Source organism: Fistularia commersonii, chromosome 12 (assembly GCF_037954325.1).
Source record: "Fistularia commersonii isolate RoL2024-O1a breed Wild chromosome 12, RoL_Fcom_v1.0, whole genome shotgun sequence".
NCBI lineage: Eukaryota > Metazoa > Chordata > Actinopteri > Syngnathiformes > Fistulariidae > Fistularia > Fistularia commersonii.
Window position 1 is genome coordinate 19,239,048 of NC_141295.1, and position 26,796 is coordinate 19,265,843.

The following is a 26,796-nucleotide window of genomic DNA, read 5'->3' on the forward strand; positions in this document are numbered from 1 at the left end:
GTGTTGTCTTTCAGGTTGGCGTGAAGCAGTGGCTGCGAGCGTCCAACAGTATTTATTCTCAAACCGTCATTGTGAGCAGTAGAAATAGAAGAAGAAGAAGAAGAAGAAGAAGAGGAGACATGCATGAGATAAAATCCATACAAACCATCAAGACAGGCATTTAAACCTGGAAAGTAAAACGGAAGTGATCTTTTAACTGCATCTGACAAACAACACAGCTGGAAATGCGCGAAGGATCCGCCCCGTCGTCCACGGCGACGCCGTTGGAGCATCTTGGGGTTTCAGTCCCGTCCCATATTCGCACGTCTGGCCTTGAGTGTCTTGGTTTCCAAAACCAGCTTTGGGATTTTTCCCTTCTGTTTCTGATGGTGGTTCTGAGGTGGCCTCAGGCGTGACCTTCACGCCACGGGGAGATGTTTGAAGGTCGGTTCGAGTTGCGTATCTGCAGGCCGGACGCTTCAGTTTCTTGTCGTGCGTCCTATGAGGCCTCCGGAGTGGATTCTCAAATACGGCTTAAAGTACACTTCAGTTGGCTGGGCGTTTTTTTTTTCTTTTTCACAATGCTACTTAAACGCGTGGCTAACGGAAATCTAAAATACGGCGTGAGAAGCAGGGTGTGCCGAACCCCCGCCATCTGCTGTGCTTCCGACCCCGACGGGCGGTTTGTCCCGGCGCGTGTCAGCGTGAACCCTGGAAACGCGCCGCCGTCCTCCGCCCCGCCCTCTCGGACGTCCCGCCGCGGCGTCCCGGCCCGGTCAGCAGGAAGAGGCACTGATTTTCTCGGAGACCTCCGGGTCCGACTTGGCCACCAGGAAGCGGAGGCGGCCGCCGCCGAGGCGAATCAGATCCACGGCGCTGCGGAGGGGAAGCCGGGGGGGTCCAGTTACGCGGAGCTCAGCGCATCGGGCGGTTCAATCGCGGTTCGGGCTTCGCGCCGATCAATCGGAGCGATCGATACCTCGTACCTCTGGTAGTCCGCTCCGATCAGGCTGGTCCCGTTCACCGCCAGGATGCGGTCTCCGATCCTCAGCCTGCCGTCGGAGGCGGCCGGACCCTCGGGGATCAGCGTCCGGATGTAGATCCCCGGTGCGTTCAGGGGCGTGTGCTGCGGGAAACGGTAGAGTCGTCAATCACACGGGCGGGCGTGGATTATTGATCGGCGGCTGTCCGGCGTGCACTCACCAGGCCGTCGATGAGTCCCATCCCAAGCCCGTACGGTCCTTTGTCCAGTTCCACTACAAACACCACACACATGTCATCAGGGAGGGGAGGGGCGCCGGGGGGGGGCACAGGGAAGGGAAAGTCACAGCCACTAACACACCCTGCGGAGGACACACACACACACACACACACACACACACACACACATACAGACACACACACACACACACACAGACACACAGGGTAGGAAAGGGGTCGGACACACAACGCACACAGTCTAATTGCTAAAAAGACAGTGATGCACGGCTGGGAAACACACACACACACACACACATGCATGCACACACACACGTTTCCAGCAAGAGCCTGCAGGTGTCACAATCGCTGCGTGCAAACGTGCACGTGGGAGGGACAGCGGCCGATCTCTAAAGTCCTTCCGTGTTTTTGGAGAGACGGTCAGCGAACCCGCAAACCCGTTTATTTGTTTATTTGCTGAAATGTGAAAACGACTCAACAGCCAATCACCTGCCTCCGTCTCACCCACAGCCAATCACCTGCCTCCGTCTCACCCACAGCCAATCACCTGCCTCCGTCTCACCCATAGCCAATCCCTTGGCTCCGTCTCACCCACAGCCAATCATCTACCTCCGTCTCACCCACAGCCAATCATCTACCTCCGTCATCACCCACAGCCAATCACCTGCCTCTGTCTCACCCACAGCCAATCATCTACCTCCGTCTCACCCACAGCCAATCACCTGCCTCCGTCTCACCCACAGCCAATCACCTGCCTCCGTCTCACCCACAGCCAATCACCTGCCTCCGTCTCACCCACAGCCAATCACCTGCCTCCGTCATCACCCACAGCCAATCACCTGCCTCTATCATCACCCACAGCCAATCACCTGCCTCCGTCTCACCCACAGCCAATCATCTACCTCCGTCTCACCCACAGCCTCCCACACCAACTAACCTATTTCTTCTCTCCCTCCATCCACAAACCTCCAGACCTCCTCCACCCTCAGCCTCCTTCCACCCAGATCTTCTCCATCCCTCCTCTGTCCAGGTCCAAACCATCTCAGTTTGACTTTATCTCCAGAACATCTACCATGAGCTGTCCCTCTGATCCTCTCCATCCTCCTCCCTCTCCAAGAAGAACCTCCATCATCTCCACCTCGCCTCCTGTTATCCTTTCCTCCTGGCCGACAGAAGATCTCTAATCTGACAGAAACGTGGTGTGTATCTCCTCCCGGTCGTCCACATGTAGGTGCATCTCCACCTGCTGTGCACGTTCCTCCTTACCTTCCAGTCCGTTGGCGATCAGTCCGTTGGTTTTCTTGCACTCGGCCGTCGTCCTGCAGCCGTTGGTGGTCCCCCCGGTCCCCCCGGTCCCCCCGGTCCCCCCGGGGCCCCCGTCCGGGTACAGCGGGGTTCCCGGCGGCGTGGGGAGGCAGGAGAGTTCGGGGTTGGCGCCCCGCGGGTGGTGCACGCCGCCGTTCCTCCGCAAGCTGTGCGTGTGCTGCTGACCCGCCGGCCTGTCATGGACTTTCTCCTCTGACATGTCAGCGCCGGCCTCGTCCCCGGCGGCCCCGGAGGCTCCGGAGGCCCCGGAGGCCCCGGAGGCCCCGGAGCGGGGGCTGCTGTGGGCCGGGGGCGGCAGCTCCCTCTGGACGGGGAAATAAAAACAAACAGGGAGTGAAAATGAGGTCGTGGAGATTGATTTACATGAAATGGCCAGCAGTATTGTCTGACCCGTCCAAATAATCGCAATCAGGTGTTCCAATCCCTTCCACGGCCACAGGTGTGTAAAATCAAGCCCCTGGGCGTGCACGCTGTTTTACAAACATTTGGGAAAGAACGGGTGGCTCTCAGGAGCTCGGTGAGTTCTAGCGTGGAGCTCTGATAGGACGCCGCCTGTGCGACACATCCACCGGTGATGTGGATGAGAAGAACATGGAAGTGTTCGGGAACGACGGCAAACTCAGCCAGGAAGTTGCCGGGCTGGCGGATGCTGAGGCGCATCGTGCCGAGAGGTCGCCGACTTTCTCCAGAGTCAGTAGCTACAGACCTCCAAAGTTCACGTGGCCTTCAGGTGTAGCTGAAGAACATCGTGCGGGGAGCTTCGTAGAAAGGCTTTCCACGGCCGAGCAGCCGCATCCAAAGGGCGGCGCAAAGTGGCGTAAAGCACGGCGACACCGGACTCTAGAGCGCTGGAGATCGTGCTTCTGACTGCGTTGTGCCAAGTGTGGAGTTCTGAGGAGGGGCATCATGGTGTGGCTTGCTTTTGGCCCCTTAGTTCCAGTGAAAGGAACTCCGAAAGCTTCGGCACGCCGAGACATTCTGGACGATTCCATGGGAACGGTTTGGAGCCGGACCCTTCCTCGTCCAACATGTCCATGCAGCAGTGCACAAAGCGGCTCCAGAAGGACATGGAGGACAGAGAACTTGACTGTCCTGCACCTCAACTCCATGCAACACCTTATGATGAATTTCGACGACTGAGAGCCAGGCCTTCTCGGCCGGCATCACCAATGCACTTCTTGAAGAACGGTCAAAAACTCCCAAACACCCTCTTGAACCTTGTGGACAGCCTTCCCAGAAGAGTTGAAGCTGTTCCAGCTGCAAAGGTGGAACCACGTCACAGTGAACCGATGGACTAAGAAGATGTCACTTGAGTTTATATGTTAGTCAATGCAGGTGAGCCAAGACCTTTGGCCATGTAGTGAACATCTATCTACATCTGCATGATTGACCACCTCAGGAGAGCCCACAGCATCAACACCTACTCCAGCTGTTACCATCAACCATCAAGAAGGCAGTTTAGAACAATTAAGGCAAAAATAACATGTTTTACCCCAAACCTCACTGCACTACATTGAAGTTCACAAACAGTACACTGCAATAAACCTTTTTTTTTCACTTTTCATTTCTTTACTACTTTACTTTTTTCTTTCTACATAATTATCTATTTCCTTTCTTTTTGTTTTACATATTATATTGTTGGTCTTATATTTTTTTCCGTCTCACATCTCTAACCCAGAGATGCTTCTACTGTTGTATTGTTGTCCTGCTTTTTAAAGCTGTTTTTTGTCTGTTTTGATTCCACTGAACCTGAGAGCCACTAGCTCTAATTTTCATTGCACTCTTTGTAACGACAATAAAAGTCTGAATCCTTGAATGAAGATGTTGAGGTTCTCTTTGGGAGTGACCAGGATGGAGAGGATCAGGAATGAGTCCATCAGAGGGATGGCAGATGGTAGATGTTTTGGAGAGAAGGACAGAGAAGCCAGACTGAGGTAGTTGGGTCACAGACAGAGGAGGGAGAGTGAATATATTGGTAGACAGATGCTGGAATTGTAGGTCTAGAGGAAGACCAGAGAGAAGACGGATGGACATCATGAGAGAAGGTATGAAATTAGTTGGTGTGAAAGAGGAGGATCCAGAGAATAGGGTTAGATGGAGAAGGTGGATTCCCCGTGGAGACCCCTGAAGGGAAAAGCCTAAAGGAAAAGTAGAATTTGTCATAAGGGTGCAGGACATGTATGACCGAGACAAAGTGATGATTGAGACAGTTTGGACATGAACACTCCTCTGTTTATGTCCAAACCACGGTGAAGATCTGGGTAGAAGGTTGCTGAAGGTGGAGCTGCCAGGCAGGAGGTCTAGAGGAAGACCAAAGAGAAGATTGATGGACGTTGTGAGAGAGGATATGAAGTTAGTTGGTGTGAAAGAGGATCCAGAGAATAGGGTTAGATGGAGAAGCTGGATTTGCTGTGGAGACCCATGAAGGGAATAGAAGAAGATACGAAGCACAACAGTTTGATTGATTCCTGGTGAAAAGAATCGGAGATCTGAAGGCACAAATCCATTCTCATGAGTAGATCTATCATGTGACCGCTCTGTGTGTGTGTGTGTGTGTGTGTGTGTTTCTGAGTTCATCTATATCTATATGCAATATAGGGGTGCAGTAACACTGAGGATTATGGTCTAGTCAGCCGTTCCCGCTAATTAGACAGCCCAGAGACTAATCAGATTAGCCATGATTTAACCATGTCTAGGTTTTGGGGTGTGTGTGTGTGTGTGTGTGTGTGTGTGTGTGTGTGTGTGTGTGTGCACTGGGTTTGGCTGGAGAAGAGGGTTTTTGTCTTCCCTTTACGGGATTATAAGGAACTCCTCAACAGCCGCAGCTGCCGAGGCACATGGCCGGGATTACAGCTAGCCGAGGTGTGTTTCATTGACGACGTGTGTGTGTGTGTGTGTGTGTGTGTGTGTGTGTGTGTGTGAGCTGGAGGTATCTCAGCTGGGTTCTGGTTGCAACCAAAGACGGAGAGCGAAGGTTTTACTCCACCTGGATGTCCGGCCAATCGGCGGTGTTGGTCCCGTTGGAGTGTGTGAGCACGCCGGCGGTGTGTGTGTGCGTCTTGGTGCGAAGCCCCCAGAGATAATGGCGGATGTAGAGCAGCTGCCTGTAGATGCTGTCCTCCACGCTCTCGCCGTCCAGGTCCACCCTGAAGCCGGCGCTGGGAAGCACGATGGGAGGGTGGTTCTCGAAGCTCTCCAGGAGGTCCACTGCACGCACACACACACACATATATGTACACGCTTACACTGTGTACAATGACAGGTAGAACCAGCTGAAGGTCACTATCTTCTCCACACTGATGCTGGAGTGTTTAGATCCACCAGCGAACACCTGACCTTGGAGACCCTCCATCCATGACCCTCTCTCTGGTCTTCCTCATGAACCTCGTCCCACCTCAGCACCCTTCTACCTAGATCTTCTCCATCCCTGCTCCGTCCATGCCCGAATCATCTCAGTGGGACTTTATCTCCACAACATGGAACACATGCCGTCCCTCGTCCCTCCAACATCTCCATCTCTGCCTCCCATCTTCTCCTCAGTGTCTCCAAACCAGACACCACGGCTGTTCTCCCCTGCACCTCCTCCTCCTCTCCTTCTGGCTGAAGCTCCTTCACCCTGGATGGTGTAATAATCCATCTGGAGCTCCAAACTTCTACCGCTCAGACAGAGGTTGACCGAAGATCACGTCTTCTTCATCGTGAAGTACCTGTTCTGTAGATGTAGGCCTCGTCCTCGCTGCTGGGCTGCCACGCCGGGACGGGGCCGATCTCCGCCGTCAGCTGGTACTGGCTGAGGATCCGGTGCAGCTGGACCGGCTTCAGGCTCGGGTGCTCGCTGGACAACGTTCTCCAGCTCAGCTGCACGGAGAAGGAGAAGGAGGAGGCAGAAGATCAGGAGATGTTGGATCTCAGCTCGAAAAACAGCCATCGATTCAGCGTCTTCAATCAGAAGAACCCTGGTCTGGAGCTTTGGAGGTTCTCCTCCCGCTCACCTGCGTGAGCTGCTGAGGAGACGTGGCCAGGATGGAGACGGTGCTGTTGAGTTTGGTGAAGAACTTCTCAGCCAGGTGACCCAGGCCGGACCTGCTGGCCCACTCCATGACCATCCGCAGGCACGCCTGGATCTGCAGCACCTTGGAGCGCTGGAACCATCCCCGCGTGGGACCTTCAACACACACACAGGGACTGCTTTGATTGTGTGTGTGTGTGTGTGTGTGTGTGTGTGTGTGTGTGTGTGTGCTGTAGAGCAGCAGAGGTATTCATTTTTAATGGAGTAGATTTTCCAAGTGAAGGAAACACTAGCAGGAGCCGCTGCTCTCCTGCACGCCAAACTAGTGGCGATGAGTAAACAGCTAGTGATCCATAATACTAGTTACCTGAAATACTAGTTACTAGCGCACCTAGCTAACCCTGCTAATAACCTCCCAGCCGGATTGGTGGACAAGATATGAGGCTCAAAGCAGCTACGGACGGCGCACACACACATAAACCTTCCAGTATTCTGCCATATGTTATGCACCCATACGTGTGTGTACACACACACACACACACACACACACACACACACACACACACACACACTTCAGTAATAGGCTTATGTCTAGGCATTCTGTAATCTATGTGCGAGGCATCACAAACAGATAAGACATCACTTGACCTCTGAGTAAAGGTGTCATGATGCTTTATAGCAGTTGGTGTGTATGCATACACACGCATAGAGATATGTAGACACACACACACACACACACACACACACACACACACACACACACATACACACTTGCACCCCCTGACAGTGGCTGCAAACAGTAAGATGCTCACAGGATGGAGGCCATCTGAGGAATATCTATCAGGGATCATTATCAGTCGTCTTCTTGCCAGACTGTGTGTGTGTGTGTGCGTGTGTGTGTGTGTGTGTGTGTGTGTGTGTGTGTGTGTGTGCGCAGCTATCCCGCAGTGACCGTTTCACAGGTTTCTTGTTTCCTTCTGCGTCACAAGGGAAGTTTGGGTTCCTTCTTGAGGTGAAAGGCCAAAGCCTGCGGTGGTGATCGCTGGTGATCCGGCCTCCTTGACCCAAGTAACTAGAGTAACTAGTTAGTACAAGTACAGCGGTCCCTTAAGATACGGGAGATTGGAAGGCTTCGTATACTCGTTTAGCGATTCCTCTTGCTTCAGGACGGTACGTATCGTGGATGCATTGTCATTCCACGGGTCACACCTTCACCACCTTTGAGCTTCGCTATTATTTCGTGCTTCATTTCCATATTAACCATCTTCTTTCTTGCTTTCTTCAAAAACGACACAAAATAAGCACAAAGATATAAAATGATGCCACGGCGGCGATTTAGAATTTTGATTTTCTCACTCTGTCGTATCCTGATTTTTTTTTTCTGTGTTTCAAGGATAAAATTGGCCTGAATTGCACTTTGTACCCTCAAATATTCATATATAAAGTGATGGGTATCTTCAGGGTCGGCTGTATTTACTGCACTTTGAGGAGCAGTTGCTTTGTTTCCTCTGAAGGAAAGACGCTTCCCTGCAGAATTTGAAGAAGGGGAATAAAATGTTTTCGCTAATTACAGCTCATATCGTATTTTAATACAGTGTAAGTGACATCCCTGGTATCTTCTGACCACAATGGATCATCTCTCACCAGCTAATGGACTTCCTGTGATTTCTACAAGATGAACCGAAGATGTTCTTCGCTCTCTCTGAGGCACCACATGGTCCATGTTGATGATCCATAAGCTCTCTTTTCCTGGGCTCTTCTTATCTCCAACTCTCTGGTGGACTTTCATTCAAAGCCCAGATAACTGGAGCTCTGAACTTGTGAGAAGGTGCAGTTCTGGAGTTTGTCCTTCACTCAAAGTAGATTTAACAGGAAAAAAAGGATAACGTTGTTCAACAATCAACGCCTCGAGATCTCTTTCTTCTCCTTCTGAGATGCTTCTGGTTCCTGCTGACCTCCTGAGAGGAGCGATGGTTGAAGGTCGCGTCGGAGAAGGTCCTCACAGCGAACAAATGCATGTCGGACGTGTGTGTGTGTGTGTGTGTACCTTTTAGGGGCCGATGCAAACGTCAGCATTACCTGCTACACACTCACTCCTCTGTTACCATGGACACCGTCGGTGAAGACATACCAATGAGCGAGATGTGTGGGTGTGTGTGTGTGTGTGTGTGTGTGTGTGTGGGTCCTCCTCTGCATGAATATGAAGGTATTCCTTCTTCTCCCTTTGCCAGACACGTGATCTCTGCTGTCTCTTGTGGCTAATGAAGACATATGGCATGTACTGGTGTGTGTGTGTGTGTGTGTGTGTGTGTGTGTGTGTGTGTGTGTGTGTGTGTGATGGACATACGAAGAGGGTGGAGGTCACCAACAAAGACTATTGCATTTACACTCAAGCTCTCTGGAGAGAATTTTCAGCAGATGATTGGAAAGGTGGCAAGCGGCGAGCAGAACCTTCGCCCGTCAGCCCGCCGTGCTTCTACTCGTCCCTCCGATCCCGCCCTGCTCTTTGTCTCGGCCACGTCGGCCAGATGGAAGGAGCAAGGCGAGGAGGAGGTGGAAAACAGGATGCAGATAGGCGAAGGGCGTTGAGGACGAATCTGAGTTAGTCTCTGTCAAAATGCTGACAAGGACACGAGGACGCACACACACACTCTCCTGCTAACAACCGCTCAGACCCTGGGGGGAATCTAATGGAGGACGGTGTGTGTGTGTGTGTGTGTGTGTGTGTGTGTGCGTGTGTGTGTGTGTGTGTGTGTGTGAGAGCTCTTTGTCCTACCTTTGTCCATCAGCTGGTTGAACAGTGACACGTTGGAGAAGAAAAAGAGGTAGGCAAACATCTGAGCCTGGATCTCGGGATGCACCTGGTAGCCCTGCAAAAGCTCCTGGCCGCTCTGAAACACCTGAACACACACACACACACACACACACACACACGTTAAAAAGTGTTTGTCCCGATCAAAGCACGCTTCCTTCTGATGTATCGGCCACTGCGACCACCCTCAGGATGAGCAGGTTGCTAGCGAGCCTCACACACGCTGAGCTAGCAGCATGCCTTATTGTGGATTTAGGAAAATGCATGAAACACACACTCATATTTTCCAAAATGTATGAACAAAATTCACATAGCAAAGCTATTAGCAAGCTTGTATCAGGTTGCAAATTATTTGTATGTACAAATAATGTTTTGCACTCGTGATATTCGATCATTTTACTATTTTTTTTACATTTTTTCTATTTTATTTAATTTTTTTCTGTTTTATTTAATTTTCGTACGGGACTATTGAGCACACCTGAATATAAGCCACGGCGGCTGAAAATAAAAAAATATGTTTACATATATAGGCCGCACATCCCTTTGTAGGCCCCACTTTTAATTCAATCCATACCGGCAACATCCACAAAATGTTTTTTTTCCGACCAGTGCTTGTAAATAATAAATAAAGACAATGAAAAGTCCATCCATCCATCCACCCAGTTCCACCTCTACACTAAAACAATAAAACAATTAAAGTCGTCTTCTTTGCTGTCATGACGAGGCTAAATGTTTTGGCGGCTTGAAGCTCATTTGCGCCCCAAAAATAAAAATATAAATTAGCTGCATCATTATTTAAGCTGCAGTGTTTAAAGCATGTGGAAAAAAGTAGCGGTTTATAGTTCAGAAATGACGGTAATAGACTTATTTTTAAGCTTACACACGTGTGTGTGTGTGTGTGTGTGTGTGTGTGTGTGTGTAACAGTGTGCACTACTTTGTTTTCTGCAGCTGGAAACTAGATTTTCCTTCAGAATAAATAAAGTATCCATCCATGCATCTATTTATTGATCTTAAAATAAAAACTTTCTGTGCGGTGGAGGAAGTAGGTGAAGCGGCGGTCTCACCTGCAGGACTCTGCGCACAGGTTCTGGAAACCCGACGCCTTTCCAGCACGGCTCGGAGCTGTCAACCGGGAATGGATTACAATCTAATAAACCTGGCAATACCACATAGAGAGCCTGCGAACGCACACACACACACACACACACACACACACACACACGCACACACAAGATGATGGAGGTCATTTGAAATTTCATAACAAGTTCGCTCATTTACATTTTCTCATCCGGTGTGTGAAAAGTGCATGTGTGTGTGTGTGTGTGTGTGTGTGTGTGTCCTTGCGAGCAGCGACTCAATCAGGCCCAGGGAGTGTGTTCCCATTCATCCGGCCTGCTTTGAAAAACAAGATAAAAAATGTCCACCTCATTAAGATGATGACAGTGCGGCCGCGCTGACAAATTACCTTGGTGATGTAGTAGACACACTGCTGGAAAGTGTACATGATCACTTCCTCTAAGATAGTCATTGCCTCCTCATTGGCCGATATGGTTGCCGATAGCAACGACTCCTTTGACCCTTGATGCAGACGACAAAGATATAAGCATCCTTAAGACTCGTACAGCCAGGGGAGGGCGTTATCAGTGTTTACTATATCTCAGTGTGAGGAATTAACTCTGCAGCCAAGCTGTATTAACACTTCATTCAGGCCATGTGTGTGTGTGTGTGTGTGTGTGTGTGTGTGCGCACACCTTGCAATATCTCTATGTTGTGCGTGTACGCCGGTGCCCTTTGCTGAATAAAATAGAGGATCTCGATGGAGTTGGACATCCAAAAAAAGATGGTCTGCAGATCCGGGACCAAGTCTGAGATGCTGAGCAGAGACAGGGAGGCTGGGTCCTGACTAAATGGACACACACACACACACACACACACGCACACAAATTGGAGTGTTAAAGCATGTTGGGTCTGTGTAGCATGTTACATGATCACACATTCATCTTTCCCTCCTCGTAAGAATGGAAAGGGATACTCACTGCTGAGCTTGCTTCTGAGCCAGCTCCTTTGTTCTCTCCTGCAAAGTGCGCACACACACACACACACACACACACACACACACACACAAAGCAATTAAGGTCTCATTAAACTTTTAGGATGTTCGCGGTAGGACTACACCTCAAAGCGCTATCGCTAACCTGCAAAAACAAAATATCCCGGAACCGCCCACGTGTTGATCGTTATTCTAATTTGAATCCGCGACCCGAATCCGTGGAAGAGACCATTGTCAGGATAGAGGGGGACTTTTTCAGATTGTGAGACTCATTTGTGTTCATTAATTGATGAAACTCTTTACTTTAATGTAGAAATGCCAAAAAAAAGGAACCCGTTAAATCACTTATTTACCAGTGATTACATAAACCAGCATTTGTTTTCATTACGCAGTCGTTCTAAGTTGGGATACAAACAGAAAGTCATCCAAACCCCCTGATTTCAGCTTCACTCATTAGAAAAATGAAAATGATTGATTTTGAAAAATGAGACAGTTTTACAGCATCCGCTGCAAAACCAAGAGGATTTCCTTGGCGGTGTCCACTGAACCTCCTGCATGCGCTTGAACTGCAGGAGGAACCCGGAGAATCCTGAGAAACCCCATGCAGACTCAGGGAGAACTCAGCAAAAGAGGCCCCCAGTGGGAATCTAACCAGGGACGTTCTTGCTGAACTTGAGGCACTTTGTTGGCGAGATGGAGAGCAACAAAGCACGGGAAATTTGGCAGAAGGCCGCCCACATCGAGCTGGAACCTGTCCAGAAAGGGTTTCTGCCCTGAAAAGGCAGCAGTTCCTGGCGGCTGCGTCCACGAGCTACCTCTTGAGAGGACGCTGGGTTTCTGGAGATCTTAAAGAGTGGTGGTCCAGACCTGCCCTACATGGGAAGCATCCTCAGAAAACGGTGTTGGGATTCGATGTTTTGATGTCTTTTGAGCGTACTGAAGAGCATACATGTTTTGCTCTCAGGAGAAGAAGTCAAACAACAAAAGTAGAACCCGAACTAAAGACTCTCTGAAGCACACCAAATGTGTCTCAGATGTCCCTCACTGGCTCCCCTTCCATGCCCTACATGGGGAGCGTCCTCAGAAAACGGTGTTGGGATTCGATGTTTTGATGCCCTTTGAGGGTACTGAAGAGCATACATGTTTTGCTCTCAGGAGAAGAAGTCAAACAACAAAAATAGAGCCCAAACTAAAGACTCACTGAAGCACACCTGCATGTATCTCAGATGTCCCTCACTGGCTAATGTTTCATTCGCCCGCTCGTCCACCTCATCTTCTGAAGATCTTTGATACGAACTGAACTTGACATTGAGCGCAGGCGGGTGAAATTCAGTACAAACCCAGCGGTGACCCCGTTTAGCCCCGGCTGACATGGCCGACCGGTATCTCCTCGCGTGGAAATACGTGGAGCCGGAACAGGGACGGAGACACTGACCCACGCGATGGTCTGGATCCGGCGGACGATTTTGAGCAGCAGCTTCCCGAAGCTTCCGGGCGGGAAGGTGGAGGCAGAGTGCTGGATGCACAGACAGAGGAGGTAGGCCGGCGTCAGCTTGTGGTCGTCTCCTGCAACGACAAGGAGAAAGATCACCGGAACTTAGTAGGGGTCGCCACTATTTCCAAGATGTTGAGATGATTGAGTTTTGCTTCAAAAACTAATTTCCAGCACTTTCTCTCTGCATTTGTTTGAGGAGGACGAACCCCTCCAGTGGAAAACAAACGTCCGGATGATCGGACGAACCAAACACGAAGAGCACGGACCTCCGGGTTCGATGAGGGACATGATCCTGTTCAACAGCTGGTCTTCATGAGCCTGGTCGAATTCCAGCTGCAGCCTCCTCTTTTGGCCTCCTCTTCCTCCGTCGCCTCCAGGAGCGTTGTGCGCCCCCGCCGCCGCCGCCGCCGCCGCCGCCACCGTGCCGCGGGGTTTTATCAGGTGAGGTTTGAAGCGTCTGGCCGCCGGCGCGCTGGTCGCCTGCGCGCCCCGCTCCTTCAGCACGGAGCCGCACATCCTGCAGGTCTGAGCGCCGCCCTCGCCTTCCTCCACGCCGGCGTCGTAAAGCTGCCCCAGCGTGCGGAGGCGCGCCAGGGTTTGGGCCGGCAGGGGCTTGGCGCCCGTGGGGTCCTTGTACAGGAAGATGTAGTGCGCCCCGAAAGAGAGCAGGTCGCCGTGGCGCAGCGTGGTGGAGCGCTCGCAGCGGGAGAAGTTCACCAGAACGGTGGCGTTGAGCACCGGCTCCACGGCCACGCAGGAACGCTGGCCGTCCGCGGGCTCCTCGCCGCGGTTGTGGTTGTTGCCGTGGCGCCGCGGCGCCGGGACTCGACGCAGGCGGCAGTGCAACGGGAGGATGTCCGGGGAGAACAGGCAGATGTTGGGGCGAGCTGACGGCGTCTCCTGGCCGACCGTGTGCTGCTCGCGGTTCAGAAGGTACACCAGGCAGTCCTGCAACGCGAGAGGAAACACGGGTCACCAGCGGAGACGCTCGCAGGACGGATTCTCCTTCCTCTTCTTGACTCACCTGCCGGTTGTATCCCTGCAGCAGCAGGAGATGCGGCGACTGGTACAACGAGTGCTTGACGCCTCCTCCTCCTCCTCCATGAACCCCATCCTCTTTCCTCCGGCCGCTGGAGGCCTCTCGGGCTCTGAGGGGCCCCGGCAACGTGGAGTAATAACGCTTGGGCTCCTCCCCCACCCCTAACTGCAAACACACACACACACACACACAGACACACACACTGGTGAATCCAGCAAGCGGTGAACCATCGCGTGAAAGCGAACGCGGCACCTCTTGCCATCAGATGTTACTCAACATCTGATGGCCCCCAGATGACGAAAGTAACAATATCACAACAATAGCACTTGCAAAATACATATTTTTCTGCCTATCTGTACATTTTATATATACTGCTCCAAAAAATAAAGGGAACACTTGAACAACACAATGTAACTCCAAGTCAATCCCACTTGTGTGAAATCATAGTGTCCACTCAGGAAGCAACACAGATTCATTTGGACTTGTTTTAAGGACATTACATCAAAGTTGGATCAGCCTGGAGTTTGTTTTTACACTTTAATTTGGAGTGTGATTCCTAATCCAGACTTCCATGGGTCGATACAATTGATTTCCATTGATCATTTTTGTGCGATTTTGTTGTCAGCACATTCAACTGTGTAAAGAGCAAAGTATTTCATAAGAATATTTCATTCATTTAGATCTAGGATGTGTTTTTTAAGTGTTCCCTTTATTTTTTTGAGCAGTGTATATTGCCTATTTTACACAGTTTTATATTTGTATTGTCCAGGACTACAGATGGAAATTAGCAATGAGCTACAATCTGGTAGAAACATCTCTGCCTCTGTCCTAATGAACTTCCAAACAAACAAACAAACACCTGGTTGAGGCTGGTCTCGCTGAGGCTGCGGCAAAGGGACGAGTTCCCGGGTCGAGGGAGGGTCAGGGTTCCCTTCGCCCGATTCCTCTGGAGCTTGCGAGCCTGGGCGTTAATGTCTAGGAGGCAGGGAGGAGAAAAAGGGTTTAGAAAGGAGAAGAAGCCGATGGGTGTTGAAACCATCCATGCAGAGCGGCGTGATGTTAGCCTGCGGACGGACGGACGGACAGGATGGCGGAGGAGATGTGCCTGAAGCAGCTGGGGCTGCGGTGACATGTCAAAGCGGAGTGGACAGGATAGCGATGACTTCATATCACCCTCACACACACACACACACACACACACACACATATAAATGCTGAATACATGGGGGTGGGGTGACAGCACAGGTAGAGCTGGTCTCCATGGCGATGACTGACAGCCACCCTACCTGAGGCCAGGCCCCACCTTTCGAGCTGGACTGAGCTGCTCGGCCACACCTCAGCGGGGAGCTCTTGTGTTTGCCCAGCCCGGACCGACCCATTAGAGCCGCCAGGAACTGGGGGGTTTTGGTCCCTGCAGCGGGCGGGAAGGGGGGGGTGGGGGGGTGGGGGGCTTAGGAGGCTGAGGAGAAAACAAACCCCCCCGAACCCCCGCGCCCCGAAAACAAAACGCCACGCAGAGAAAACGCAAGCCCTTCACTGCACTCACATGCACTGTGGACCAGAAGGATGTTAGTGTGTGTGTGTGTGTGTGTGTGTTGGGGGGGGCACGGGTTAAGGTGTGAGCACAAACATATCACTGCCACATCAGCTGGAGTCGGGTTCAACTAACCAGATGTTCTTCTGGATTCAAATAAAGAGACTGATCCAAAAAATAGAGGGAGCACTTAAACAACACAATGTAAATCCAAGTCTGGTGTGAAATCAAAGTGTCCACTTGGGAAGCAACACGGATTTATTACGGCTTGTTTTAAAGTCGTGACATCAACGTTAGATAAGCCTGAAGTGTGTTTTTACACTTTAATTTTTAATGTTGAGTGTGATTCCAAATCTAGACCTCCATGGGTTCATAATTTTATTTCCGTTGATCATTTTGGTGTGATTTTGTTGTCGGCACATTCAACGATGTAAAGGACAAAGAAGAATATTTCATTCATTCGGATCTAGGATGTGTTATTTTAGGGTTCCCTTTCTGTTTTTGAGCAGTGTCTATTAATCAATCAATGGACTCTATTGATTTCCACTAATAAAGCGGTGATCCTTCTCTTGGGACAAAAAGCCAGCAGCCCGGCCGTGATATGGTCCCGCCTCGGATGACGGTACTCATTTTTCAAAAAAGGTGTGTACGAGGATACACACATTTCAGACACGTGCATGCACACACACACACACACACACACACACACACACACACACATACATACATGGGGAGAGAAAAGGGAAACCACTGAGTCAGAGATAAAGGGTGAGCTCTGCAGACGCTGTTCATGGAGGATACAGGAAAGTTTGCATAAAGAGAGCAGTTCCATTAAGAAGATTTATTTCGTTTTTGTTTTTTTTTTCTTTGAATGCATCACACAGCCCAATGTTTAATTCGAAAAGCCGTCCATCTCAGACCAGGGGTCCCCGCTATCGACCCCCCTCCCACCCGTATCTAAAACCTTCACTCTGAATCACAATGACGGCTGCAGCTGCAGATTATTTACACGACGCATTTTTTTGTTGTGACTCCAGGATTTTTTGACACGTCAGAAAACTGTGGATAATGTAAATAAAATCTCAAAAAATACTCATCCATGTATTCGTTATCAACACCAGCGGGGCCAAAGCTTTTTTATAGCAGGGGCCGGTTTTATACAAGAAAATGTTTCAGCAGAACAGTTCAAATCATAATAACTTTTGTCAGTTCACAGTATTTAACCAGTATTTAACAATCATTTTGCACGATAATATCTGCAACTAAGAATGACGCTTTTGTGGCAGACATGTTTGAAGTGGTGACCCGCAATAACTGCTTTTGTTCTTCAAAATGAAGTTATTTTCTTTCAAAAGATTGCAAGGGCTGGTCTTTTAGTGTTTCGTCTGAATGTGTGGATCTCATAGCTTCATTAACTAGCCGCTCGCCGCTAGTAACGCATAGCGGGCGCGGAGCTTGTGTTGCGATGAGCCCGTAACTTGGGTTCTAATCTTGATATTTTCTTTTAAAAGCAGCTTTCTTTTTGTTAGAGACGCTTCTGCGGTCTCATCGTTTGCTCCCGAAAAAGCTCCCCGTTGACTTTTGTTTCCGGCTCACCTTTTTCAAGTGCTAGCCGAGGTGTGAAATGGCGCGACAGAATGAGGCGGAAAGTCGTTTTTCCAAAAATAAGGTGCAGAAGGTCTAGCGAAGCAAAACTAGAATTTGTACCAAGAGAGATTTTTCTTTGCGGACCGTACCAAATGGTCCAGGGACGGGGGGGTGGGGACCCCCGATCCACCCACACTTCATTCAGTCGTCCCCGACTCGTCTTCTCCGGTGAACCTCCTGCGTCTTTGGGAGGAACCCGGAGAACCAAAGGCGCTATCCGTCCGAGGTTTCTCGCCGGCTCCTCGTCGCTCCGATGGGTAACGCTTTTCCATAGATCATCTTAAAGAGCGGTGGTCTGGATCTGCTCTGCATGGAAAGTGTCATCTAACTTGAGTGTGTGCGTGCAGGGCTTCTTCACCGCGAAGTGCAAACCTTCTAGCATGTTCTAAATACAACTGAGAGCTTCCGCTCCATCAACCGACCTGCTGCCTTTGAGACGTCTGGGCCGTCAGTGACCAGGACCTTCGTATAAAATATGTGTAATCACATCTTCTCTGCACAACGATGACACCAAAGCTCTCAATCCTTATTACACACACACACACACACACACACACACACACACACACACACAAAGATCTAACAAGCTATGCTTTTCTGCTGACTATGATAAATTAAGAAAGGAATGGGATTAGCTCACTTGCAATATGGCTGTGTTTGTTGCCGTGTGTGTGTGTGTGTGTGTGTGTGTGTGTGTGTGTGTGTGGACACTCACCGGCAGTGATGGTATCCTTCTCCTTGGCATTGAGTTCCTCCACCTCGGCTCTCCTGCGCAGCTCAAACCTCCTGGCGTGTCCTTCCCGCGGCTTCCAGAGTTCCTGGAGCAACAGCGGCTTCTCGTTGTCGCCGAGAGCCCTCAGGCACTCGGTCCTCCAGCCGCCGCCGCCGCCGCCGCCGATCACCCCTCCACCCTCCAACCGTCCAATCACGTCGCAGAGGACGTAGCAGTGTGCCGCGTCCTTGTTGAGAGAGTAGCGCTCCAGCGCCTCCTTGACCAGCTCCTGCGCACTGGAGCGCGGCGTGGCCAGGACGCTCTTGTAGTTGGCACCGGCGCAGATTTCATCGCCGAAAATCTTGAGCACGCCGGGGGCGGAGCTCTGGGTGGAGAGCTCCGCCGGGTCGTCGGCGGGCCGCTCCGGGGGCTCGGTGGTGGAGCGGCGGTCTCCGCGGGTGTTGGTGCCCGCCTCGGCCGGGACGCGGTCCCGGTAGCTCAGGGTGCGGTACAGGACCTGGGTGACGTACAGATGACGCCGCAGCAGGTTAGCCGCTATCCAAGGTCGGAGGTCATCGGCCACCGTGCACCCGGAGCGGATAGGATTAATGGCTACCCCAGTGTGTCCATCTATATTATGTCTATTTAAAAAAAGCTAATAAGAATGATTAATATCTTACTTATATCTACACTATGTCTTTTTTTTAACCTAATAATAATAATAATAATTTTATCTTATATCTACATGATATGTTTTTTGAATGATAAAAATATTAATAATTTATATCATTTATATCTACATTAGGTTTTTTTTACTACTAATAAGAATGATGATAATAATAATTTATATCTCATTTATATCTACATTGTCTTTTTTTTAACCTAAAAATAATAATAATTTATCTTATATCTACATAATTATTTTTTGAATGATAAAAATATTAATAATTTATATCATTTATATCTACATTAGGTTTTTTTTTACTACTAATAGCAATGATGATAATAATAATTTATATCTCATTTATATCTATATTACCTTTTTTTTAACTAATAATAATAATTGATATCTCATATACACATTATATCTTTTGAACTAATAATAATAATAATAATAATAATTTATATCTTATTTATATCTACAAGGTCTTTTTTGGAACTACTATTAATAACAATAATATATATCTTATTTATATCTACATGATGTCCATTTTTAACTACTACTAATACTAGTAATAATAATTGACATCTCATTTTTATCTACATTGTGTATTTCAGAACTAATAATAAATAATCAATCTCCTATATCTACATTGTTTTTGAACACACACAAAAAAAAAAAAAATTATATCTTATTCATATCTACTTATCTACTTAATAATAGAAATAATAATTTTCATCATCATAAGCATATTTTATCCTTTTATTAATCCCTCCTGGGGAAATACATTCTCTGAAACGAGCCCATCATGGATGAACCATGAGCAGCTGCAGTGTGTTGGGGTTCAGTGAGTCGCTCAACAACACTTGGACGCACCAGGAGGAGCCGGGAATCCAAGCAGGAATGTTCGATTGCTCGAACTCCTGCTCCACTAGATTTTTATTTTTCTCTACGTCAGTATGACAGGTACATATGCCACATATAAGGTGATGACACAATCATGTCATCACATGAAATAACAGAAATATTGGGAAAGAGGAAAAAAAATGATAAAGAAAAAAAAATCCACTCCACATACAGCCGGTAATCTAAAAGGATATGATGCTTATGTTTGGTGCCGGTCCAAAACTAACCATATTGTATTGTAAAGACATGGCAGGATCCAACTGCTCAGTAAAGCTTCTTAATGAATACGGAATTTGCTCTGTCTAGTAAAAGTTCCCGTACCGGTTGGATCCACATACTCCGTTATGTCTTTGACCTCAGTTTGAGGCGGCAGGCTCTGCACGGACCTACAGCACCTCGGGGCGGCTTACGGGCTCAGATAAGCAGAAAAAGCTTCCTCAAACTGAACATCTTTCCTGAAGTGGCCATTAATGTTATTTCACCATTCAGCACCACCAGCGACACCAGTCCTCCCAGCCGGCCAGCTGCAAAGACGCTCCGTTCCATCACACCTTTAATATCCAGTGACACGCGAACTTAAAGAGTACTTTTAGTATTTCTTTCAAGAGGAAGCCTTCAAGAAGGGATACAGCCATGTAAGAAACACACACACACACACACACACACACACACACTGACGTGGCGTGTTTACCTGCGTGAAGGTCCTGCTCTGCCGCTTTAGGCGACTCTTGGATGGCAGCGACATGCTCGCCCCGGACGAAGAACCGTAAAACATGATGCAGCCGTTGATTTCACCTCACTCGGCGACTGGTGAACACACACACACACACACACACACACACACAGGAGGCGGGTCAGGAGCATCCTTTTCATCGGTGGATCATTAGCTGATTGAAAAGATAGGAGGTCTGACATGATGTTATCTGATAGCAGAACAACACAGCAAAGGAAGACTTGGTCAGCATCTGTTTATCAAATAAAATAAATTCAATTGGATGTTTCCCGCCTCTCTTCTCCCTCGGGCTTTGACGGTCGACGGAGCCAATCATCTGTCTCCATCAAACCCTCGGCCTCTTTCTAACCCACAGCCAATCATCTGCCGCCATCTAACCCACGGCCAATCATCTGCCTCCATCTATCCCTCAGCCAATCACATGTCTCCATCAAACCCTCGGCTCATCACATGCCCCATCAAACCTTCAGCCAATAATCTGCCTCCATCAAACCCTCAGCCAATCACCTGCCTCCATCAAACCCTTGGCCAATCACATGCCTCCATCAAACCTTCAGCCAATAATCTGCCTCCATCAAACCCTCAGCCAATCATCTGCCTCCATCAAACCCTCAGCCAATCCAATGTCTCCATCAAACCCTCAGCCAATCACCTGCCTCCATCAAACCCTTGGCCAATCACATGCCTCCATCAAACCATCAGCCAATCATCTGCCTCCATCAAACCCTCGGCTAATAATCTGCCTCCATCAAACCCTCAGCCAATCACCTGCCTCCATCAAAGCCTCTCTGCTCACACTAACTACCTCCCTGTCTTCTTCCCCTCCATCCACCAACCTCCTCCCTGGTCTTCCTCCAGACCTCCTCCACCCTCAAGCCTCCTTCCACCCAGATCTTCTCCATCCCTCCTCTGTCCACGTCCAAACCATCTCAGTGTGACTTTATCTCCAGAACATCTCCCACGTGCCGTCCTTCTGATGGTCTCCTTCCTGATCCTCTCTGTCCTCCTCGCTCCCAAAGAAGAACCTCCAACATCTTCACCTCTGCCTTCTGTGTCCAAACCCGACACCAAGGCTGCTCTTCACCTCCTTGACGTATCCAATTTTTCATTCGCCTTCCAGGTATTTTATTTTGAAAAAATGTCCAGAGAGCTTCTTTGGAAAGGGAGATCTAGCCGATGGCGAGAAAATACCTTCTCACTCTGAAGGTTCTTCGCAACAAATGATTCCCTCGCTCCTCTCCCGCCCTCCAGAGAACGTGGAGGCGGCTAATTGCTGACTAATGATACCCTCAAAACTGCTTCTCCACAAGGAGACCCACCAACATCACACCTTTCCGAGGCAGAGGTTTCTGCAGTGACAGCAACAAAAACAGAAAGACGGAGAAGACTCGACCTCGGGAACACACCTGGAGTGTCACCATCTCCCACCGTCCCCCAGGCAGGGAGGTCTGCCAGCGGTGACAAAGCTCAGGACTTGCATGGGTTCTGCATGATGGTGAGCAGATCTTCTTTTCTTTTGGGCTTTTCCCTTCAAGGGTCTTCACAGCAAATCCTCCTTCTTCATCTAACCCTATTCTCTGGATCCTCCTCTCTCACACCAACTACCTTTATATCCTCTCTTAATGCATCCATCGATCTTCTCTTTGGTCTTCCTCTTGACCTCCTGCCTGCCAGCTCCATCCTCAGCAACCTTCTACCCAGATCTTCACCATGAAACATGTCTTAGTCATCACTTTGTCTCGGTCGTACATGTCCTGCACCCCTGTGACTAATTCTTCTTTTCCTTTGGGCTTTTCCCTTCAGGGCCCTCCAAGCCAATCCACCTTCTCCATCTAACCCTATTCTCTGGATCCTCCTCTCTCACACCAACTACCTTTACATCCTCTCTTAATGCATCCATCAATCTTCTCTTGGGTCTTCCTCTAAACCTCCTGCCTGGCAGCTCCACCTTCAGCAACCTTCTACCCAGACCTTCAGCATGTTCTGGACATGAACAGAAGAGTGTTCATTTCTAAACCATCACCTTATCTCAGTCATACATGTCCTGCACCCCTGTGACAAATTCTTCTTCTTCTTTGGGCTTTTCCCTTCAGGGGTCTCCACGGCGAATCCACTTTCTCCCGCTAACCCTGTTCTCTGGATCCTCCTCTCTCACACCAACTACCTTCATATCCTCTCCCACAACGTCCATGAATCTTCTCTTTGTTCTTCCTCTCGACCTCCAATTCCAGCATCCGTCTACCAATATATTCACTCTCCCTCCTCTGTCCATGACCCAACCATCTCAGTCTGGCTTCTCCGACCTTCTCTCCAAAACATCTACTATGTGCCGTCCCTCTGATGGACTCATTCCTGATCTTCTCCATCCAGGTCGCTCCCAAAGAGAACCTCAGCATCTTCATCTCTGCGACCTCCAGCCTTGCCTCCTGTCTTTCCTCTCACCACCACTGTCTCCAAACCAAACACCGTGCATCAAACTCTTGGCGCGAACGTCTCAAAAGGTCTGATTGTCTTAAAATCAATAAATCAAACCCATGCATTGACCTTAAACTACATTTCCCGCACTTCATGCCGATCATGTGACCCGCAGAGTGACGGCGTCCCGCCATCAAATCGCAGCGAATCCACATCAGCGGAATTAAGAGACACAAATGATCCCTGAATGTCCAGGAAGAGAAACGTTGATGCAGACGGAAGGCTGGGGACGAACATGGATTTTGATATTTTGGATTTGAAGGATCACATTAAGGAATTGTTCCATTTGCTTTACATTGAGTTCAGTTTCTACTGCTATGGTTCCACGTGCAGCCGTTCAGCTGATGTTGCGCTCGGTGGACATGAATTTGACACCGATGCCATAAAGCATCATCTGCTGGTGTCTTCACCTTTCCTTCTGGCTGATGTTCTTCTGTCTCATCGTACCCCCGACACATTTCTCCACCCGTTCCAACCTGCTCGAACCCGTTTTTGAACCCATATTAACCCATAATTGTTTGTGGTGAGATTAGTTTTCCTCTTTTTTTTTCCCTCTTTATCACAGCACATTATTGTCAGGGAAAATATCAATCACTGTTGTGCCACGTGGCTCAAAAAAAATACAAAAATATCAAAATAAACCTTAAAAGGGACTTAATCCATGACTCTGACTGGTCGTTTCCTCGGTGCAAACACCACCAGCTGCTGCCTTACGTCATATTGCAACTCCGTCTGCATCCAACACTAAACAATGAAGAGTGTGTGTGTGTGTGTGTGTGTGTCGTGCACGTACCTTTAAGGCTTTTGCGTTACTATCACACTTTTATGGGAGTGTGCGGCGGCAAACGCTCAGAGCAGAGGGTCGGAAACATCACGAATCATCTCACCGTCGCCTCTCACACTGGAAGAAACAACAGCCTGGGATTATAATCTCATTATAATTATTGTTCTTATTACGATCACTTATTGTCACAGAACATCATCATTTTCCCAGATGCTACGCTACCGGACGCTGGAATCGTTTGTTTGGATTGGACGGTTGAGGCGGGCGAGATGACGTCCCGCTGAGATTATTGGAGATTAATTTCAGGTCTACAGATGGTCGGACGGTCCAGACGGCCGAGCAAAGGGTCAGCGCTTCATTTTAAAAAAGAACAACATCTTCGCCAACTTCCGCCGGTTCCTCCTCGTCCTGCAGCTCTTCGGAAATGCAGACGGCGTGTCGACTTCCGGCGCGGAGCTACAAGTCGCTCATATTAATTTCGTGGCCGCTGACTTTTGGATCCTCCATCTCACATCCAGCTTTGGGCGGATGGGTTTTCTTTCCCGGAGGCTAAAGCCACATGACATCACCTCAACATCGCATCGGATTGAAGCTCACGGCCGTCCAATGCGCTTCGGAGTTCTACAACATCTCCTCCACCTTGCAGAGAAAACTGAATAATTCATATTCAGATCATTTCTATTCTTGCATTCCAGATCCCCTTTGCACTTTTGCACCAATGAACTGTTGCATTTTTAGATCCTGCGGCCTCCTAATGCAGCAAACATACTCTGTGTGTGCGTGCATGCGTGTGTGTGTGTGTGTGTGTGTGTGTGTGTCCATTGCTTTGGACTTTTGTTATCATGAGCAAATCCTCGTCTAACTGCACGTTCAACATTTGACATGAGTTGAACAGCTTTCGTCTTAATCTCCTCCTCGGACTGGCCGTGGGTCCTGGAGCTCCTTCCTTTGTCCGCGCCTGCGTGAGAAAGCCAGGCGTCCCACCTGTCCTGCCTCTGGCCTTCCTCCAGGACCACACACACACACACACACACACACACACACACACACACACACACACACCTCCACCTCAATGAACAGGTGTGTTTACCGTCCCCGCTGAAGGTGAGTCACGCTTTTGCACGGGATTTTGGACCGAACCCTCTGGACCCCCCACCGCTGTGAACCGGGACGGAGGTCCGAACGCCCGCGGCCGTGCACAGTGCGCGGCCGTGCACAGTCTGCACCCGCAACCGCCCTTTGCGCTTCTTCTCCCATTCATGCACGCCAGGCAGCCTCTGAGGGTGTTGTTGTAGCTGACTCTGCAGGCACCGGTGGGATAACGTGACTATTTTAAAATGCCTGCTAATCCACAGTAATCTGGCTACTTGGCCGCAGTTAACTCAATCCCGGGACCCACAAACCCGCCCCCCCCCCTCTCAACCGGCCTGCGGTTTGCATGCGTTTCTCACCCCGGAGGAGGTGCGTTACATGCGTTACACGCGTTACACTCCTTCCCACCGATACACCGACCCCCCACGGGGAAGGTCACCGTTGCGGGAGCGGTCACTTAAAAACACGCCACGCAACAAAGCGAGGAACTTTTCTGCAGCCCCCCCCCGGCCTTTCCTAGCCGTCTGTTTACGGCTCCGGGCCCGGTGGTCGTCCCTAGCAACCGCCTTAGCAACAAAAAAAAAAAGAAAAGAAAAGCGGCGAACCTGGGAGATTAATCCGCTGATGGGTCGTTCAGGCGCGGCGGTGGCCGGTCACCGCCCCCGGGAGCCCCCGGGGCCCCCGGTCAGCAGGTGTGTCCCGTTATTGTGCTAATTACACGGATCGGCGTGGCGTGGGAGGGAAAAAAAAACGCCCCCGAAAAAATATAATCACCCGAATTTAAATGCAATTATTAAAAAATACCCGCTCTTTCAACCGGGGGTAATTCGGTGCCGTGGAAAAAAAAAAGTTGAGGTGTGACTCCGGTACCGGCGAGGCCGGTCCGCTCCCGCCGTCCCCCCTCCCGAGAGAGGGGGCACCGTGCGTGTCTGCCGTGGGTACTCACGCTGTGCCCGCAATGCGTGGCTTCATGGTGCGGGGTGGCGGAGGAGGGGGAATCCTCGGCGGCTCTCCGCTCACTCGGTCCCCCCTTGAAAGGTAGAAAAGCCCCGGTCCAAAGGGGCGGAGGCGCCGCGCCGCGCCGCGCCGAGCGACACCGAGCCGCCGCCGGCTCCCACCCACATCCCCCGGGGGACGGGGAATAAAACAAAATAAGCAGCCGGTTAAGTTGGACGGCGGCCGGCCGCGGAGCCCTCCCGGTGCGGTGCGTACATCTCCGCCGAGCGCCCGGCAATGCCGCCCACTGCCTCCGGCAGCCGCATTCCCACCTCCACGGCGGCTCACCGACGAGCCGCGCCGGAAACACCCGAAGGCTCCGAGCCGGAAACACCCGAAGGCTCCGAGCCGGAAACACCCGAAGGTTCTGAGACGGAAACACCCGAAGGTTCCGAGCCGTCGCTTCGGCTACGAGCGAGCGCACCTGCCGCCGAGCCCGGAAGTGGGTGGGGTGGCGCCACCTAGTGGACACCGGTGGTATTACAGCGGCACGGAGGCAAGAGTTGAGAATTTAAGAAATTAAAAATAAGATTTAATTTCAAGAAAACATCTGAATTTTTAAGTTTCAGCGGATTGGATGAAGGCTGATGATTGGAAGGGAGCAGATGTAAGGAGAAATTTCCTCTATTACTGTTATGTCTTTGCTTGAAACTCTGGCACAACAATTTCCTTCGGGATAAATAAAGTTGTTCTCATTCTCATTCTTTTTTTTCATTAAATTTTCCATTTTAATACATTTTTTATTTTTTTTGTCTTGCTATATCCCGTCTTCTGCCTATTCTATTTATATTTATACTCATATATTTATATTCATCTGTAATTCCTTTTTTTCCCGACATTATAATGGTTACGCTGCTGTGACAAAGGAATTTCCCTTATGGGGATCAATAAAGTTGATCTTATCTTTAATAAATAGAATTGCCTAGGAGTGGAAAATGTGAAGTCCTTAATAATAATAATAATGTTAACGCACATTTAACTTTCGTGTCAGGCGTGTCAAGAAAATCCTATTGTACGGTTTTGTCTCTTACAAATGGTTATATTGTTATTCCTGGATGTTCATGTTCAGATACATTGCAAAGGGAAGTAGATAAATACTGGTGGATCATTTGAGCTTGAATTAATGTCAAGTATGATCAGAGCAGGCCGGTGTTTAATACATAATGCAAAATATATAGATATATAAAATAGAGTTTTTGTTATTGAAGGCGCTATTACGGAAGCAAAAAACCTCAAACTTGTCTGCTTTCTTTTCACCAGGTCACCACTTTTTATAACCCATCAGACGTTTTTCATTCGTGCCACGTGCAGCACTCGGGCTTCCACG

General features: G+C 49.5%; 1 protein-coding gene across 4 annotated transcripts; it reads right to left on the minus strand.

Annotated features, from left to right (window-relative positions):
- Positions 1 to 41: 41 nt before the first annotated feature.
- Positions 42 to 25,766, minus strand: radil (Ras association and DIL domains). 4 transcript variants are annotated; one of them, XM_086157578.1, is made up of 21 exons: positions 25,420 to 25,766; positions 23,391 to 23,498; positions 20,081 to 20,196; positions 17,826 to 18,339; positions 15,233 to 15,340; positions 14,789 to 14,904; positions 13,915 to 14,094; positions 13,157 to 13,838; positions 12,831 to 12,961; positions 11,382 to 11,419; positions 11,097 to 11,248; positions 10,811 to 10,923; positions 10,410 to 10,523; positions 9,309 to 9,432; positions 6,516 to 6,688; positions 6,231 to 6,381; positions 5,510 to 5,730; positions 2,464 to 2,827; positions 1,183 to 1,235; positions 966 to 1,105; positions 42 to 855 (listed from the first exon to the last, which is right to left on the minus strand). In XM_086157578.1, the coding sequence occupies exons 3-21, from the start codon at positions 20,162 to 20,164 to the stop codon at positions 756 to 758; spliced, it is 3,558 nt and encodes a 1,185-aa protein (XP_086013704.1). In that variant the 5' UTR covers positions 20,165 to 20,196; positions 23,391 to 23,498; positions 25,420 to 25,766; the 3' UTR covers positions 42 to 755. The 4 variants fall into 4 exon arrangements, with proteins under 4 accessions (XP_086013704.1, XP_086013703.1, XP_086013707.1 ...); XM_086157577.1 differs by having other exon boundaries at positions 959 to 1,105; XM_086157581.1 differs by lacking the exon at positions 15,233 to 15,340.
- Positions 25,767 to 26,796: the final 1,030 nt, after the last annotated feature.

Bases quoted from the DNA above. Each gene is read 5' to 3' on its own strand.
- radil (XM_086157577.1), bottom strand. From the start codon at position 20,164: ATGTTTTACGGTTCTTCGTCCGGGGCGAGCATGTCGCTGCCATCCAAG. The intron at 12,962-13,156 runs GTCCGTGCTCTT...TTGTCGTTGCAG, and splicing joins GTCCCTCATCGAACCCGGAG to GAGACGACCACAAGCTGACG. The intron at 9,433-10,409 runs GTGAGACCGCCG...GTGTGTGTTCAG, and splicing joins CTGTGCGCAGAGTCCTGCAG to GTGTTTCAGAGCGGCCAGGA.